The following is a 17,750-nucleotide window of genomic DNA, read 5'->3' on the forward strand; positions in this document are numbered from 1 at the left end:
CAGCCCTTACTACTCTGGTATTTAATGAGGTACAAAGGTAGGTCTGATGACCTGGAGACACGAGCCAAATCCCACCACCACAACTGGCAATTTAAATTGAATTAATTTTGAACAGAAAGGTTAGCCCATAATAGTGGTCATAGATTGTCTTGTAGGCAAACTTGTTCATTTATATACTTGAGGGAAAGAAATATTCTTTGGGATTGAACAGTTTCATTCTGTGCCTATATCTATCAATGAGCAATGTGGTTAAATCTAAACTGAGCTTTAAATCATTTTATTAAGCCATTCAGTTGAGTGATTAGGAATGTGCATTAAATGTCTAAAATAATTAAAGTCACTGTATACATTACAAAATGTCAATGGATAGCAAATGGCATTTAATATAGATAATGAGGCTGGACAAGGGAAATGCATGTTAACAGTATGCAATGTTCTAGACTACAAATACCACCGAAAGTGACTGAGTTGGTAATATTAGTGAATCGCTTACTGAAATTAACAGAACATCTTGTTGTACTGCTAACTGAGCTAATAGTTTCTAATTTGTACAATTTCTGAGGGCTGACGGTGGTAAAGAATTTGTACTGGCAGAGCCTGTAAACGTTGTTGCTTCCTCGACTGGATAAAGGATATCTATCTGTTGGAGGCAAGGCAGAACAAAGTAGCCACAGCGATAAATGAATGCATTGTCTACATTTTGAAAGCAAACAGTCATATAGAAAAACATTGCTTCTCAACTATTATTGCAGGTGCCTCTGTGATTGACTGGTTGCTGTCATCTAACTTTGTAAGGAACCGTCGGGAGGGCATCCTGCTGGCAGCTGCCCTCATCTGCGATGGATATGTGCAGCCAGCAGAGAACAGGGCCAAAGAAGCGGCTGAACAGTTAGCAGAAAACTGCTTTGTGGATGACAATGACGCTTATTATTATTTTGTAAGTGATTGGTCATCTATTCTACAAGTACAACCCAACGAAACCGTGTTCTCCAGACCTCGGTGCAAAACTCGCAGACACACAACCAGACATAACACACATGTGGACAAACAATGCATGTGCAGGACAAGTATTTCATCTATACAAATAAATATTGTTTCATGAATATGAGAGTCTTGGATGGTTAGTGTGAGCCGTTTCTCTGGGTGTTTAGCATTCTCTCTGCCTGTGGGAAGAAGGTCGTGATGGCTCTGATCCTCCTGTATCTCTTTGCCGATGGGAGCAGCTGAAAGATGCTGTGTGCAGGATGGAAGGGTACTCGATTATTTCGCGCACCCTCTTCAGACAATGATCCTAATATATCACACTGATTTGGGTGGGGAGGGCGGAGAGATTCCAGTGATCCTCTCTACTACTCTTAGGGTCCTATGGATTGACCTTCGATCCATTTCTCAATGGCAACTATACCACACTGTAAAGCAGCTGGTCAGGACACTCTCGATAGAGCTCCTGTAGAAGGCTGACATAATAGTGGCCAGTAGCCTTGCTTGCTTCAGTCTTCTCATGTTGTGCCTTCCTGACAAGTGAGTAGATGTTGAGTGTCCACAATAGGTCACTAGGTAAGTGAACTCCAAGGTGCTCCCCACTATCTCTACTACAGAGTTGTTGATGTGATCATTCCTGAACTCCTTAAGTCCATGATCATCGCCTTCATCTTGTCCACATTTGGACTCCGTTTAATACTCTCGCACTATTTCATGAGATTTTCCACTTCTCCTCTGTAGTGCAACTCATCGTTGTTGCTGATGAGGCCAAATACTGCTGTGTCATCTACAAAACTGATTAAACTGTTAGTGCTGGATCTGTTGATACAGTCGTGAGTCAGTAGTGTGAACAGGAGCGGGCTGAGCACACAGCTTCGAGGTGCGCCAGTGCTCAGTGTGACGGTGCTCGATGTTCTGCTGCAACCCGGACAGAGTGTGGTCTTCCATTAGGAAGCTTGGAGTCTAGTTATAGAGAGGGGTTTTGAGACCCAGCAAGGACAGCTTCTCCACCAGCCTCTCCAGGAATAATCATATTAAACACTGAAATTAAGTCAATGAACAGCAGTCTGGTGTATGAAGAGACATTCTCCAGCTGGGTCAGGGCAGAATGAAGGGACAAGGCTGCCTTTAGAACCTGTCTGTGGCATTGCATTTGTATTACTTTCCATTCAAGGTTTTACAACTTTCCAGAAGGATCCAACAGAAGTATTTTGACACAAAGGTGCAGAGGATGGTCCTAAATCTGCTCTTCACTCTCTTAACTAAAGAATATATGGCTATTTAAACAAACATGCAGAGTGACTTTATTTATTGAAAAACTTAATGAGAGCAAGTTATTATTTATTTACGGTGCACTTACACCACAGAGGCAGGGAGCTTCTGCAAGTCCTAGACACGAGACAGCTGTAGTTCCCTCAGATGGAGTACTGTGTGCAATACTTCATCAATAGGAAGAGGTAAAAGGATGGTTGTTGCATCTTCTGCATTCAACAATGTAAGCTAACAAAACTGATGAAGATGCTTCATCTTTTGGTTGAGAAATTAAACTGATGGCCTCTCGTGTGGATCAAAGATTGCATGGGGCTAATAGCAATGCAGTTTTCCTGTTTTCTTGGGCCACATATTCTCAATCAACATCACAATACATGGAGGAACTGGTCCTTATTGTATTGATGATTGTGGGAGCTTTTGGTATATGTTACCTGTTGTGTTTCCTTCAAACATACTTCATTGGTTGTGTCCATATGTCCATAGGTAGTGAGAAGAGCTGCACAAATGCATGCAGTGTTTTCTTTCATGTGCCAGGTGTAATCAGACAAGCCCACTGTACAGTACTCAAGTACAGAGTTACTGGGAGTATTTGCATTTGTTGCGATTTCACCCCTTATTGTTCTTATGTGTGACATTAATAATACAGTGAAACAGTATTAAATTGTTGCTGACTGGTAAGTATTTCTTCCAAATTGCAGGCCGACAGTGGGTTTTTCAGTGAAGGAAATTCAAGTGATGATGAAGATATTTTAAAGGAGGAGTTTCGAGGAGTTATTATAAAGCAAGGATGTCTGCTGAAACAGGTAGATGATTAATTTCTGATTCTGCAAAACATTACTACATGATGCATGGATTGGGATAAATTGTTTTCAGGGAAGGATGTGCGAGGTAAGTGGAGGACCTTCAAAGGTGAAATTTTGAGAGTAGAGCTTTTGTATGTTCCTGTCAGGATCAAAGGCAAGGTTAGAAGGCATAGGAAACTTTGGTTTTCAAGGGATATTGAGGATCTTGTTTGGAAGAAGAGGTGTATTACAGGTATAGGCAACATGGAGCAAATGAGGTGAAGAGTATAAAAAATGCAAGAAAAACCTCAAGAAAGAAATGAGGAAGGCTAAAAGAAGACCAGTGGTTGCTTTGGCAGACAATGTGAAGGAAAATCCTAAGGGTTTCTACAGGTATATTAAGAGCAAAAGGATAATAAGGGAAAAGATTGGTCCCCTTGAAGATCAGAGTGGTCGGCTTTGTCTGGAGCCAAAAGAGATGAAGGAGATCTTAAATGTTTTTCTTTCATCAGTATTCATTTAGGAAAAGGGCACAGAGTTGTGGGAAGTAAGGAAAACAAGCAGTGAGGTCATGGAACCTATACAGATTAAAGAGGAGGAAGTATTTGCTGTCTTAAAGCATAAAAGAGTGGATAATTCCCCAGGCCCTGACAAGATATTCCCCTGGACTATAAGGGAAGCTAGTGTAGAAATTGCAAGGGCTCCAGCAGAAATATTTAAAATGTCCTTAGCTATGGTTATGGTGCTGAACAATTGGAGGGCAGCTCACATTGTTCAATTGTTTAAAAAGGTTTCAAAAGTAACCCTGGAAATTATAGGCCAGTGAGCCTGATGCCAGTAGTAGGTAAATTATTGGTAGGTGTTCTATGAAATTGGATATACAATTATTTAGATAGCCAAGGACTGATTAGGGATAGTCAAAATGTCTTTGTGCATAGTAGGTCATGTTGTGTTTCCTTCAAACATACTTCATTATGTTATTTTAAGATTCTACCAATCTGATAGAGTTTTTCTAGGAGGTTACCAGAAAAGTTGATGAAGGAAAGGCTGTGGATGTTGTCTACATGGACTTTAATAAGGCCTTTGAGAAAGTCCAGCATGGGAGGTTAATTAGTTAGGAAAGTTCAGATGCTAGGTATTCATGGTGAAGCATTGAACTGGATTTGACAATGGCTGGATGGAAGAAACCAGAGAGTAGTGGTGGATGATTGCTTTTCAGACTGGAATCCTGTGAGTAGTAATGCACCTCAGGGATCAGTGCTGGGACCATTGAAGTTTGTCATCTATATCAATGATCTGGATGATAATGTGGTAAATTGGATGAGCAAGTTTGCAGATGACACTAAGATTGGAGGTGTTGTGGACACCGAAGAAGGTTTTCAAAGCTTGCAGAGGGATCTGAACCAGCTGGGAAAATGGGCTGAAAAATGGCAGATGGAATTTAATGCAGACAAGTGTGAGGTGTTGCATTTTGGAAGGACAAACCAAGAAAGAACATACACGGTAAATGTTAGGGCACTGAGGGGTGCAGTAGAACAGAGGTATCTGAGAATACAGATACATAATTCCCTGAAAGTGGTGTCACAGGTGGATAAGGATTGTAAAGAGAGCTTTTGGCATATTGGCCTTCATATATCAAAGTATTGAGTACAGGAGTTGGGATGTTATTTTAAAGTTGTATAAGGCCACATTTGGAATATTGTGTGCAGTTTTGGTCATCTAACTACAGGAAAAATATCAATGCAGAGAAGATTTACTAAGATGTTGCCTGGACTTCAGGAACTGAGTTACAGGGAACAGTTAAACAGATTAGGACTTTATTAACTGGAGAGTAGAAGATTTGATAGAGATATTTAAAATTATAAGGGGATAGACAGAGTAACTGAGGGTAGGTGAGATTCAAACCAGAGGACATGGGTTAAGAGTGAAAGGGGAAATATTTAGGGGAACATGAGGGGAAACCTCTTCACAGAGCGAGTGGTGGGGGTGTGGAATGAGCTTCCAGCTGAAGTAGCGAATGTGGGCTCAATTTTAATATTTTAAAGTAATTTAGATAGGTACATGGATGGGAGCAGTATGGAGGGCTATGGACTGGGTGCAGGTCAGTGGGACGAGGCAAAATAAAATGGTTCGGCACAGATTAGAAAGGCTGAAGAGGCCTGTTTCTGTGTTGTAATGTTCTATGGTTCTATGATCTGAGATTGAAGGAATAAGAATCCTGTATCTCTTTAATAACATGCAGTAACATGCAGTGCAAGGGTAAAGGAATGGTTCTGTAGTAGCATACTCCTTGAATGATCCACTAATAATCCAGGCACTTTTTTGTTTTCCAATTGAACACTCTTCATTGCGCTGGTAAAATTTACACAGGTTTTCACTTCTAACTCCATCCCAAAGTAATCCTTGATTCTCTTTTTAACCACCAAACATGGTGTGATCTTGTATGTTCCTGCTTTTGCTTGAGACTATGTTAATACATCTGACAGGGTACTTTGCACTTCCTTGCAATTGAGTGCACTAATTGGTGAAATTTCTATCAGAGCTCCTGCTACAGTATCTAAGGGCGTAATGATATCTGCTGTGCAACCTGACCTTGCATGCTGCAGCTACACCAGGGCAGTTGTATTCTAGGGTCAGGTCTATTCTTCACTGACCACTGTTGGTAGGTACTGACACAATAACTGAACCAAAAAACATTGAAGTTGGTGAATTTTAACTTTACATTCTATTTCAGAATCTTTAAATATGCACAGCTATGATATTAATAACATTGCAGGGCACAGGTGTGATTTGAATGGCTCTAATGAACACACCAGAAAATTGCACTGGGGAAAGGTGTGTTGTTGTCAACACAGTTGATTATTATAGGACGCCCCAGCAGTTGAAAGCTGTACTGTTCATAGTGGAGATGTCATGTCAGACCTTGGACATGCTGTGGGAGTGCGGGGGAGATGTCAGGAGAAAGATACCACTCCACACACCTGTGCACTAGAAGATGAACCTTTTCTTATTTTTTTTTTAAACAGGGTCACAGAAGAAAAAACTGGAAAGTCCGGAAGTTTGTTCTTCGGGATGATCCTGCCTACCTGCACTATTATGACCCAGCTGCGGTACGGTTTAAGAACATTGTTGGACTACCCAACACTTCTCTATCTTTGGGGTTCATGCACACAGAACCCTTCTCTCCACCTCTCCCCTTAAAAATTTGTTAACATCCAAACTGGATGAATTGTACTGCTTTGGCAGGAAAAAATATTAATACACAATAAAAATATAACATCTATTAGCTAAAAAGAAAGAAAACCCTGGTAACTAAGGAATAGAATTCAAAAGATAGAGATATTTTGGTGTACAGAAGTTGTGGCCAATAAATCAAATTTCAGCAGAGGGGATAAAATAACTTCTGCTTCATAATGTTGGATAACTTTTTGCAAAAGACAAATGGTTCATTAAAAGCTGAGTAAGTACACACACTTATTCCAAAGCCAGACTTCCGGTTTTGTAATCTTGTAAATGAATAAAGGCTCTATTTTCAGCAATTTCCCATATTTTATCATTTATTTCCAAAGTGTAATCGTGTGTCATATCAAACAGAGGTTAATAATTTAAAGTGCCTTTAAGAATGTTCTAGATCGGATGCACTGAAAGCTGGAACATACAGTACTGAAAAGCTTTACCTCATGCAATGGGAACCTGTACTTGTGTGCTTAAATTTTTCCAAAAAGTTAAGTGGCCCTCCATTAACATTGGTTGTATATCTTACTAGCAATCCTTCCATTTCAGCGAAAATATATAAAATAACTTTACTTCTGGAGCTTCCCTCTATCGCTTTATATTTCTCCCCTTCAACCTATTTCCCCTTCAAAAGAAGTGGCACTTCTTAATAGTTGCCAGCTCTTAATATTCTGGTTGCCCCAACTCTCGAAGTGCTTTCTAAGTTAATGTATGGCCTGTGCATAATTTGCCAAGTTACAAGTGACCAAATGGTCATTTCTGAATTATATACAATATAATTATAATCATATACATGCTGGCAAAATAGGAACAGTTGGTTTTAATCTTTACTCAGTTAACATGAAATTAATTAAATTTCCGTTCATTCAAGTCTGATAATGTTAGCAAATGCACAGTATTAAGTCCATTTGTAAGATAGAAGATATGGGGAAGGTTGCTTTGCAACCTTCCTGTGTGACTCTGTGGAACTATTCAACCCAATTGCAAATTTGTCCCATCCCTCTCACTCTCATGCTCTTCCTCTATGTTTGGAAATTTTTCCTTCCATATGTTTTTCCAGTTCCATTTTGAATATTACTGTTGTTATACAGAAGCCTGAAGACCAGCACCTCTGGGTTCAAGGACTGTACAGATTTTTACCAACAGTAATCAGGCTCTTGAACTTCCCCTTGCTGCATTAATCAAGAACTACTCCAAAACCATTAAAGTCTGTCTTATTGCAAGGTCATTTTTTTCATTGCACTGGGATATCTGTGCACATTTATCACCTTTTGTATTTATTGTCTCTTTTTAATTCAAATTATGTATACTATTGTAGTCTTTCTCTTCATGAAGTGCATGTTCATCTGCATCCAATAAGAATTTTGGTGCATATAATCATTATTACAATGTATATGACAATAAACTCATTATCATGATCATTTCCACTGACACTGCAATTTCAGATAATGAAATTCCAGGTCACCATAACAAGACACACAAGCTAACTTTGAGTCTTTGATCAAAATTATTAAATCCTTCTCTTCTGGATTTGAACTGAACTCTTTTTGTCTGCAACACTTTCTTCTGCATTTTTAGTCATAGACTCAAATAGCACAGTAATAAGCCTTTGTCCCAACTTCCCCACACCAACCAAAATATCTCACCCACACTAGACCTACCTGCATATGTTTGGCCTATATTGCTCTAAACCCATCCTATACATATATCCATATTTTAAAAAAAAATTACCATAGTACCTTCTATGAAAAAAAAATCCCCTTCAGGTTCTTGTTATATCTCCTCCTCCCCCCCCCCCCCCCCACCCCCATCACCTTAAAACTATGTTCTCTGGTTTCCGATTCCCCGACTCTGTATAAGCCTCTGTGTACACTCAATCTATTGTTCCCATGATTTTATGTACCTCTATGAGATCACTCCTCATCCTCATGCATGTTTAGCCTGCTCGATGTCTTCCTATTGGTCAGGCCCCAGATTGTTAGCAGTAACCTTGTAAATTTTCTCTGCACCTTCTCCATCTTGACAAAATCTTCCCCAAGACATGATGACCAAAACTGAACACAATACTCCAAATTGGCCACAGCAACATCTTGTACAGCTGCAACATGTCCTTCCAACTTATATACTCAATACTCTGATGAAGGCCAATGTGCCAAAAGCCTTTTTTGACCACCCTATCTGCTTGCGACATCACTTTCAAGGTACTATGTATCTTTACTTCCAGATGCCTCTCTCTATAACACTCCCCAAATCACTGTGTAGACTTCCTAAATGCAACACCTCACATTTCCCTGTATTAAATTCCATTAACTATTCCTCTGCACACCTGCTCAACCAATCAAGATCCTCTTGCAATCTTTGGCCACCATCTTCACCATCTACAATATTGGACAATTTAGTTTCATCTGCAAACTTGCTAATCATTTTGTTTTATTTACATGCAGGTAAGTTGACTTCCCTGGATAACATGCAAAACAAAGTTTTTCTCTGTATCTCTGTGCTCGTAACAATTCAATTCAATTCACCTGATGTCTGGTCCTCTGGAGACAGTTTCTTCTTCATTGAATCAAATATTTTAGGAGGTACTTGTGTTGTAACTTACTTGATTCCATTTCTATGCTTTCCCTTCACAGGGTGATCAGGATGAGCCCCTTGGTTCTATCTATCTTCGCAGCTGTGTGGTGACTGCTGCAGATGACCTTTCTCATGGTAAGTGTCCCTCTTAACCTGTTCCAGAAGAGATGTGACCATGTGAAGTTACACTTTCACCAAGGAGAATTGCTTCAAGTAATTTCACCACCGGTGAACAGGAGAAGAAGAAATAGGGCAAGGTACAGGGGGCAGATGTTTTTAATAGTGATTGGTTGGAACAGTAGGAAAAATGATTGAGAAAATATTTGTTGGAGGGATGGATTGAAGGAGAATGGAATCCACAAACTGTTAAAGTGGCCTGTATAATATGAATGAAAAATGAGCATAGGCTGCTCCTGTTCCTAATCACTGTCCTCTGATGGGTTTACTTCTGGAAATTGGTACCTTGTCAGTTGCCTGATTATGTTTCCTTTCTGCCCTTCATAAATCGAGCAAATGGTTGTATTTGTTGATTTCTATTAGATGTCAATGAAATGCATCCAGATAATTTTATGGCTGGAAGGCTATGACACAAATGGATAGCAATGGATATGCAATCATTTCAAGTGCTGGTTTAAAATACAGGTTAACAAATCCCAAACCATTACCTAATGCACATGTTTGATGTGGATTCAATTGATTGTAATTCATTGATGAATTATCAGTGAATATGTTCTTGATGAGTGTGTTTTAACATTGAGAATTGATCACACAAAAAAAACTTCTTTTTTAGGTAAGAAATCTGACGTTAAGGGCAACCTCTTTGAAATCATCACAGCAGATGAAGTGCATTACTTGATGCAGGCTGCTACGCGAGAAGAGCTCACAGAATGGATCAAAGTCATTAAAAAAATTACCACCAGTGGAAAATAAAGGCAGAGTTTAAATGATATTGTATTATTAATATTCCAGGGCAATTTTAAACTGCAGTATTAACCTTCCTTAACCATTTATTTGTGCAATCAGCAAACATAAATGATGACTGAACACTGGACACTGCTATGAATAGAATATTTCTAACCTCTTTATGATGTTGGCCAGCTGTATTTCATTTCCTGGTTTTTTTTGCTGCATGCTTCATACACTTTTATTCCTGTATGAATATTTTCCAAAGCATATTTATAACTAATGTCGTTGTGTCAGACATAAATGTTTATAAGTGATTAAGTTAAAAAAGTAATTTGATTGATATGAATCACTCATCACACATTGCTTACACCGTCTGTAAGTTTGCTTTGTAAAATCGATCACAAAAATAACATTTGATGGAATGTAATCTTGTCACCCATGAGTAAGATTGCAACAGTTATACTGACAAAGCTTTTTGTTAGTGTATTATTATTGTGATTCTCTCTGACTCACAATCATATGTTTTATTTGACCACAGTGCCTTGCATTCTTATATTGAGACCCTCAGATGGACATATGATTTGACACTGAAATCACAGAAGATGTTAAGATAAGGATATTGCTTTGGCGACGGAACACAACTCTTTGAATTGCATGTGTTGTCGGTGCTTCTACTTTGCAGACTTTCCTGGACTTCCTTCAAACAATGCATTTCTATTCTGTTTTCCAACTCAATACACATCATTGCTTTAGAGAGTTGTGTAGAATCCACATGTACAATAAAGTGATAATATTGTGCTCCAAGACTACAGAAAACACGTCAGGAAAAGATGTTTAACACCAAAATGCACATTCTGCTTGATAAGGGGAGTCCTGCTTGGGAATGAAGGAAAATAAACTAAGACAGGAGTGGTATAATTAAGACATGATTACCTCCTGGGATTTTTTTTCCTTTGTAGAACATGAGAATTACTGGCAAATTTAAAATTCATCCCATCTATTTCTCTTTAACTAAAGCCATCAGCATACCCTCTGTTCCATTATTCCACATATGTTTATCCAGCTTCTAACATATTGCTTTCCTTGACACCAGGAAACTGTGATGAGTAAGATCATGGTTATCTTGCACAGGAATTGTTGTGGGAATAGCAAACACATTTCTGTGAGCCACAGTAGTATTTTTAGTGCATTATCATTGTCTGTTGTCAGAACAACGTGCAGTGGGTTTGTGCAAATTCCCTCCAAGTCACACAGACATTATCTATATATTGCTCGTTTTTCATTGCTACAGGATCTAATCTCTTGTTCAGCTTCGGGGTTTTTTTGTTTCTCCTCTGGTCTCCAAAACATCCTTCCACAGTCACATATCTGTCCTTTTTAGATGTCTCTGGCTCCAACCATCCAGATTTTTTCAAGGCACTGTTCTCATCATATAGCACTTAATGCCAATCTTTTTCTATCTTTAATATCTTATTCCTATATACATTCCATTACTGTATATTGTTGTGTTAATCTTTTTTAAATTTGATACATAGTTTCAGTTCATAAATGTCAATTAGTGGAAAGACTCTATATTGTGGTCCTTCCCCACAAAACCTTGCATTGTCTGCTCCAAGCTTCAGTTTTTCTGCAATCTGGAATGTGCCAGTTGGCAGCATTCCTTCACTGACATCTCACTGTCTGTATCTATTAATTTCTAGCTTATTTCTTCTCTATAAATAATGCTGTGAATAGGTATTTCTCCTGACTGTTTTATAATAACTGTCAGTTTTCATTCACAACTATATCAAAGACTCTCTGTACCATATCTCCGTCCACATTAATGGCACTGGGGGGCGTGGCAAGATGGCGTAGGGAGCGGACGTGCATTCCCAGTCTCCCCCAGGCAGTTATATAAATACCCGTTTTAAGAATATTTCTTTTCTGTTAAAAGTCTTCATTTTGTTTATCAATTGTTTTTAGTTTAAAATGGCAACAAAGATTAAGGAAAATAGAGTTCAAATACAGAACAAAACTACACTCTCCGACTTTGGAAGAAACTCGGCCTACTTGCCCAGACAGAACCACGGAGTCAAGGCTGGAATTTTCTTAAGAACGGAGCTCATTAATTGGACTGTCGGATAAGCTGGCCTTGGACACCCCTCTGAAAGATGGTGATGAATACTGATTTGAAATGTTTTATGAAGATAAATTGCAGTAATTGGCATTGGTTGCCCGTGAGTTTTAAAAATCCAGATAACATTAAAGTTTATTAGTGATTTTTTTTGGATGGAATATCGGAAGGATGAATTTATTATCTATAAATACAGAACAAAATTACATTCTTTGTCTTTGGAAGAAATTTGACCTATTTGCCCAGATAGAGCCGGAGTTGGTGCTGGAATTTTCTCAAGAACAGAACTTATTAAAGTTGATTTCGGACTCCTTTTTGAAAGATGGCGACGAATGTTGATTTGAAATATTTGAAATATTTTCTGAAGATAAACATATATATGGAACTCCTTGACCTGCAATAAGGTTTATCAGTGATTTTTTTTGGATGGAATATTGGAAGAGTGAATTTATTATCTGTGAATATGCATACATTGCAAACAGATTTTAATAGTTTTGAAAAGGTTTTTTTTTAAAACTAAACAACAAGATCAGTTTAATATTGAGAAAATTGGAAAAAACGGAAACTTTATTATTAAATTTGGAAATTCAGTAGAAAGAAACTATGAACAAGATTGATGATTTATAAAATTAAAGTCGAAGGAGCAATGTCCAAGAAGAGTTAAAAATTTTGAATAAGTTTTTCTTGAAAATAAACAATAATTTCAACTTAACATTGAGAAGATTGACAAAGTGGAAAATTTGGTATTAAATTGGGAAACACAGAAGAAAGAATTTATGAATAACATTGATGCTTTAGAAGATCAAGACCGAAGGAATTATGTTCAAGAAAATTTTAAAAGATTTGAAAAAAACTTTTTTTGAAAGTAAGCTACAAATTCAACTTGAGACTGAGAAGAATGGAAGATTCGGTGTTGAACTGGGATGTTCAGAGGTGTTTTAATTCAGTGGATGAAATTCAGGAAGACTTGAAAAAAAAAATTAAAAAAAAAACTTTTATTGATTGTAAACAGTTTAACTCAGTGTTGGGAGGGTGGAAAGGGTGCAAAATTTAATATTAAGTTTGGATTTTCAAAAAAAAGAGTTTATGAATAAGATTGGTTAAATTGATGGACCGGGGTTTTATGGATATAAGAAATGATGATTTTTCGGTTTATATGTGTATTTTGTCTGCCTGGGGAGGGGGGGAGGGAGTGGTACTTCTGCTCCCGAAAGTCATATGCCACTTGTGGTTTATACCACACCCATTTGGGTTTTTGGGAATTAACCACCACAAGGTGGTTTCCTAAGGGGTTAAGGGAGGTGGGGGGGGGGGGGGGATGAAAATTTGAAAATTATTTAGTATCTATTATGTAATATTATACTAAGTCAATTTGAAATGAATGTATGGAGATACTATAAATAAATTTCAAAACACATTAATGGCACTAAAGTCAGAGTAGACAGTTTCATGCTCTTAGGAATAAATATATCCAATGATCTAGTAGCAACTCATGATGCAGTAGTCAAAAAAATGAACGATGCTTCCACTTTCTTTGAAAACTAAAGAATTTCAGCGTGCCACCCTTGACCCACATCAACTTCTACAGATGCACCATACTTGCTGATTGCACCACAGTATGAGAGCTGCTCTGCTCAAGGTCAGAAGAAATTACAGAACATATTGAATGTTGCTCAGAACATCACAACATAATGAAAACTTCCCTCTTCCCCATATGCTTGTAATTGTGTGCTGAATAACTAGATGAGGTGAACAAAACAACTTTACACAATGAAAGAGAGAGGGAGAGAAAGCCCATAGCCTGGCGTCTGCTCCCTGCTAATATTCAATTCAATTAACACACCCTCGTGGAGCTTGCACATGAGCAGTGCGCTGTTGCGAGTGTGGTGGCAGCAATGCAGAACAGCCGATGGCAGTGGCTGTCTACATCCCCTTTTTTGAGCAACTCCCCCACATACCACAGTATGAGCCAATGTTAACATTTTAAACATTGCATGGGTAAAATCAAATATACATCCATCCCATTCAATACTGGTATTGAATGTCCTGTACCACCCCTCTGTGGATGTGGAGGCTTGCGGTGTCTCATCCTGAGGATGTGTATTATCCATTGTCTCAGGGGTACGTCCATTATCTCATTAGTGGTTGCTGGGGAATCCGTGTTGATGTCAGGGTCACATTCCAAGTCCAAGAACACAGCTCATCTAGGTTGGTTTGAGATGGGGATAGCTCCCTTACCGGGAGGCTGTGCCGTCTGTTTCTCCTGTACACCACCCCTCCCCCCCCCCCTTTGAACACACCAGGTAATACCTGGGTTCCTGGCAGTTCCTTTTGATTATGCCCATGCAATTGTAGCCTTGTGGAGTTTGCATTCTTATGACCTGCCCTTCTGCCAATGGCTCGAGCGGTTGGCTTGTTCTGTCATAACATTTCTTTTGCGCCAGCCTCCTGTTGAGCAACTGGGCCTTGACTTCTTGCAGGTTTCTTTATTGAAGCTCCAGAAGCCTCATTGACACCAGTAGAGTTGTCCTGGTCTGTCTTGACATGAACCGTTGTGCTGGTGAGCCCAATGTGGTGTCATGAGGGACATTCCTCAAGTTGAGTAGGTTGAGGAACTCGTCTTTTCCCTGTGAGACTTTTCCATGAGCTGTTTTTTAAAGTTTCTTACAGTTCTCTCAGCCAACCCGTTTGACTGTGGGTACTCTGGGCTGCTTGTGATGTGAGTGAAGTCCCACACTGCTGCAAAATCTCTGAATCTCTCATTGGTGAACTGCCTGCCATTATCTGATAGCAGATTGTGAGGTGCCCCATGCACAGAGAAAAGTCATTTCAGCTTGGTTGTGACTACAGAGGAGGTCGCAACATGCAGCATGTCTATCTCAAGTCAATTAATACCAAGTATTGCAGTTTCTGCCATTTGAAAATGTCTGTTGCCACAGTCGACCAGGGTAGGTCTGATACAGGGTGGAGCTGCAGTGGTTCTTTCTGCTGGTGTGGCTTAGTATGTTGCATACCGAGCAGTCCTGTACCCCTTGGTCTATGTTTTCTGTCATGCCAGGCCAGAAAACAAAGTCCTTTGCTCTGCGATTTGTCACCTTGGTACCCTCCGTGAAAGATTTCGATGTATGTATTCTGCAGTGAGCTTAGGATTACCACTCTTCGGCCCTTCATCATGAACACTTCGTCAATGACTAGCTCGTTACAGAAGGGAAAGTAGGGTTGTACAGCTGGTGGAAGACTGCGTTGCTTGTTCGGCCAGCTGCCCTTGATTAAGGTGTCTAGGGTGTTTAAAGTACTGTCTTCCGCCATGTGTTTTCTTAGTCCTCCAGCTGTGATAAGGATATGTGGGTGACTGTCATAACATCAAAATTGTCTTCTTCTTTGACCTGCAGGACTGTGTATTTTCTGGGGGCATGCGATAGTGCATTGGCTAAGAGCATCTCCTTACCACAATTCTGGAGTCTAGGCATCATTCACTGTAGTCTTACTGGCGCTGTGTGTATTGATTTGTTCAGTATTGTCACTAGGGGTAGGTGGTCAGTTTCTATGGTAATTGGCCTACCATAGACATAGTCATTGAACTTATAGCAGGGAAAAACAACTGCTAATAGTTCTTTTTCAATTTGTGCGTTTGCCACCAGTTTTCTGTCTTGCAGGCATGCCTCACCTAGGCCATACTGTGAGGCATCGCAGGTCAGCATCACCGATCCTTGTACATCATAGTAGGAGAGGACTGGTGGGTGTCTTTAAAGCGTCAGAAGCATTCTGCTGCTGTTCGTGCCTGGTCCATTCTACGTCTCTGTGCGTCAGCTGCCTCAGTGGGGCTGTCGGCTTGCTTGAGTTGGAGATAAATTTGCCCAGGTATTTTACAATGCCAAGGAATCTCTGCAGGGCTGCCTCGTCCACTGGCACTGGCATTTCGCTAATGGCCCTCATTTTGGAGGGGTATGCCTTCAGGCTTTTGCTGGTAAAGACATGGCCTACATAGCTGACTTGGTTTAGGTGGAACCAGCATTCCTGAATGTGGTGATACACTACTAGCCTACTGCAGGGGGCGATCACTGTACCTGCAGAAGGATCACCGGAGGACAGACCACACCTGGCCAGCTGTCAATCAGCCGACCTGAATAGACTTAACTCCACCTGGCCGGCTGTCAATCAACTGGGATATAATCCTGAGCTGGCCCCTCCCGAGCAGTCACTTTGGAGTTTCTGGAGTTACGAGTGCAGATACCATGGTAGCAGAGACTTTAAAATGAATAAAGCCTGTTGTTCATTCAGTCTTTCTCGAGTTTTGTGTCTGCTTAATGCTGCAGGAGTGCATCACAATTTATTCAGTTAAAATTTGAGACCTGCTATGGAAAAGCTCCCAACTGTCGGGAGCCTAGAAATCAACCCTCGCCACCCGGAAGAAGCACACTTCGAAATTTGGAGGCACGTGATCGAGTCAATCATCCAGGACCACTTCGACATGGTGAACTCGGATCAGAAGAAACTCATGGTGCTCCGCATGAAGTTGTGTCCCCGTGTCTTCCAGGCCCTCAAAGACTGTACAGAGTGCCTAAAAGTGATGGTTACCCTGGAGGCCACGTACAAGCCCCTAACGAACGTGGTCTATGCCAGATACCTCCGAGTATTCGGGCCCAGCAGCCAGGTGAGACAGCCGAAGCTAGCTCGTCCGTGCCTGGCAGAACCCGGTGTGAATGAAGGGGAAGTCGAGAGATTAGTCAGTGATGTCTGTGTTTGAGGTCTGTGCTCGAGAGCTGTGATAGTACAGATCTATCACCAATGTACATAGTGTATATAGTTACTGTATCTAGACTGTGCTTACAACGATTGGCTGAGCGCTAAGCCCCGCCTATTGTCTGGGCCTTAAAGGGTTGTGTCCCTAGCCAGGTCGGATCATTCCGGATTGGTCGGCCACCTGTGAAGAGCTCCTGTCTTTTGCTAATAAAAGCCTTGGTTTGGATCAACAAGCCTTTGGTTCTTTCGACGAGCTCTATAAGAGCTGCCCGCCAGAAGCCCGATCTATAGAGGTAGTCCACTCCTTGGGGTCTGCAGCCCTCCATGCCGAAGCCTTCGACTCCTGACTTCCCCAAGCTTCCGCGTGGGCAGCCCAGACAGCAGCTGTGACTCAAGGATCGCTGGTAGGCAAACACATTGCTGCTGCAGGCCCTCCGCACCTGTGGAAGTACTGTGGGTTCCGGTGTGGGTCAGATGGCTGGTAAGAAACCAGTTCTGTTTGCGATGTAGCACGAAAGGCTACTACGCAAAGGTATGCCTCTCAAGGCCTGCCGGCAGCTCAGTGGCCCTCTATGATCACCTTGCTACCCCCTGGGATGCCGCCACGTGCGAGGACCAGGCACCGCCATTACTCACCCAGCAACTTCCACCCTCCTCACCAGTCCCACCCCTTGACCAGATGGGTATTAATACTGCATGCTCGCCATGAGCGCCGCCTTTCCCAAAGCCACACCAGCCAAGGCCAGCAAAGATGTTACATCCGCCGACGCAGAGTGTGATGACGTCACCTCCCCACTGAGCAGGCAGCACGACCATAGGTAGAGCTAGCCATGCCGCTGCCACACACCGCTATCTTGCATCGGCTGAGCACTGCTGCCATCTTGGGCCTATTGGATCGACCCAGCGCACCACCCTACCTCCCACCCAGAACATGGCGAATACGAGGTCGACGATGACGACGTGGTCAACAAGGGCGCCGACCAGACTACCCTCAAGAGGCACCCCAAGCCTGTGGGTGCCACAAACCACCACTCACCTCCATCAACGATCCCCATACCGGCGAAGGACGCCATTGGCCACCACTTGCCTCAACCATCGGGGAGCAGCAACTCGGACCCTGAGATGGTCCTAGCAGCCACTACACT

At 41.1% G+C, this 17,750-nt stretch overlaps 1 protein-coding gene across 5 annotated transcripts in view; it reads left to right on the forward strand.

Moving 5' to 3' along the window:
* plek (pleckstrin) overlaps window positions 1-13,293 on the forward strand; it is a 44,798-nt gene extending 31,505 nt beyond the window's left edge. For 2 of the 5 annotated variants that reach the window (XM_069931775.1, XM_069931772.1), the window contains 5 exons: window positions 753-937; window positions 2,952-3,056; window positions 6,062-6,145; window positions 8,903-8,978; window positions 9,634-11,482. In XM_069931775.1, the coding sequence (XP_069787876.1) occupies window positions 753-937; window positions 2,952-3,056; window positions 6,062-6,145; window positions 8,903-8,978; window positions 9,634-9,773 (590 nt within the window). In that variant the 3' untranslated portion in view covers window positions 9,774-11,482. Of the gene's footprint in view, window positions 1-752; window positions 938-2,951; window positions 3,057-6,061; window positions 6,146-8,902; window positions 8,979-9,633; window positions 11,483-11,711 lie in introns of those variants that run through there. The other 3 variants (XM_069931774.1, XM_069931773.1, XM_069931777.1) reach the window with 3 other exon arrangements.
* The last annotated feature ends 4,457 nt before the right edge of the window (window positions 13,294-17,750 follow it).

The sequence above is a fragment of the Narcine bancroftii genome, chromosome 4 (assembly GCF_036971445.1).
Source record: "Narcine bancroftii isolate sNarBan1 chromosome 4, sNarBan1.hap1, whole genome shotgun sequence".
NCBI classification, from domain to species: Eukaryota; Metazoa; Chordata; class Chondrichthyes; order Torpediniformes; family Narcinidae; genus Narcine; species Narcine bancroftii.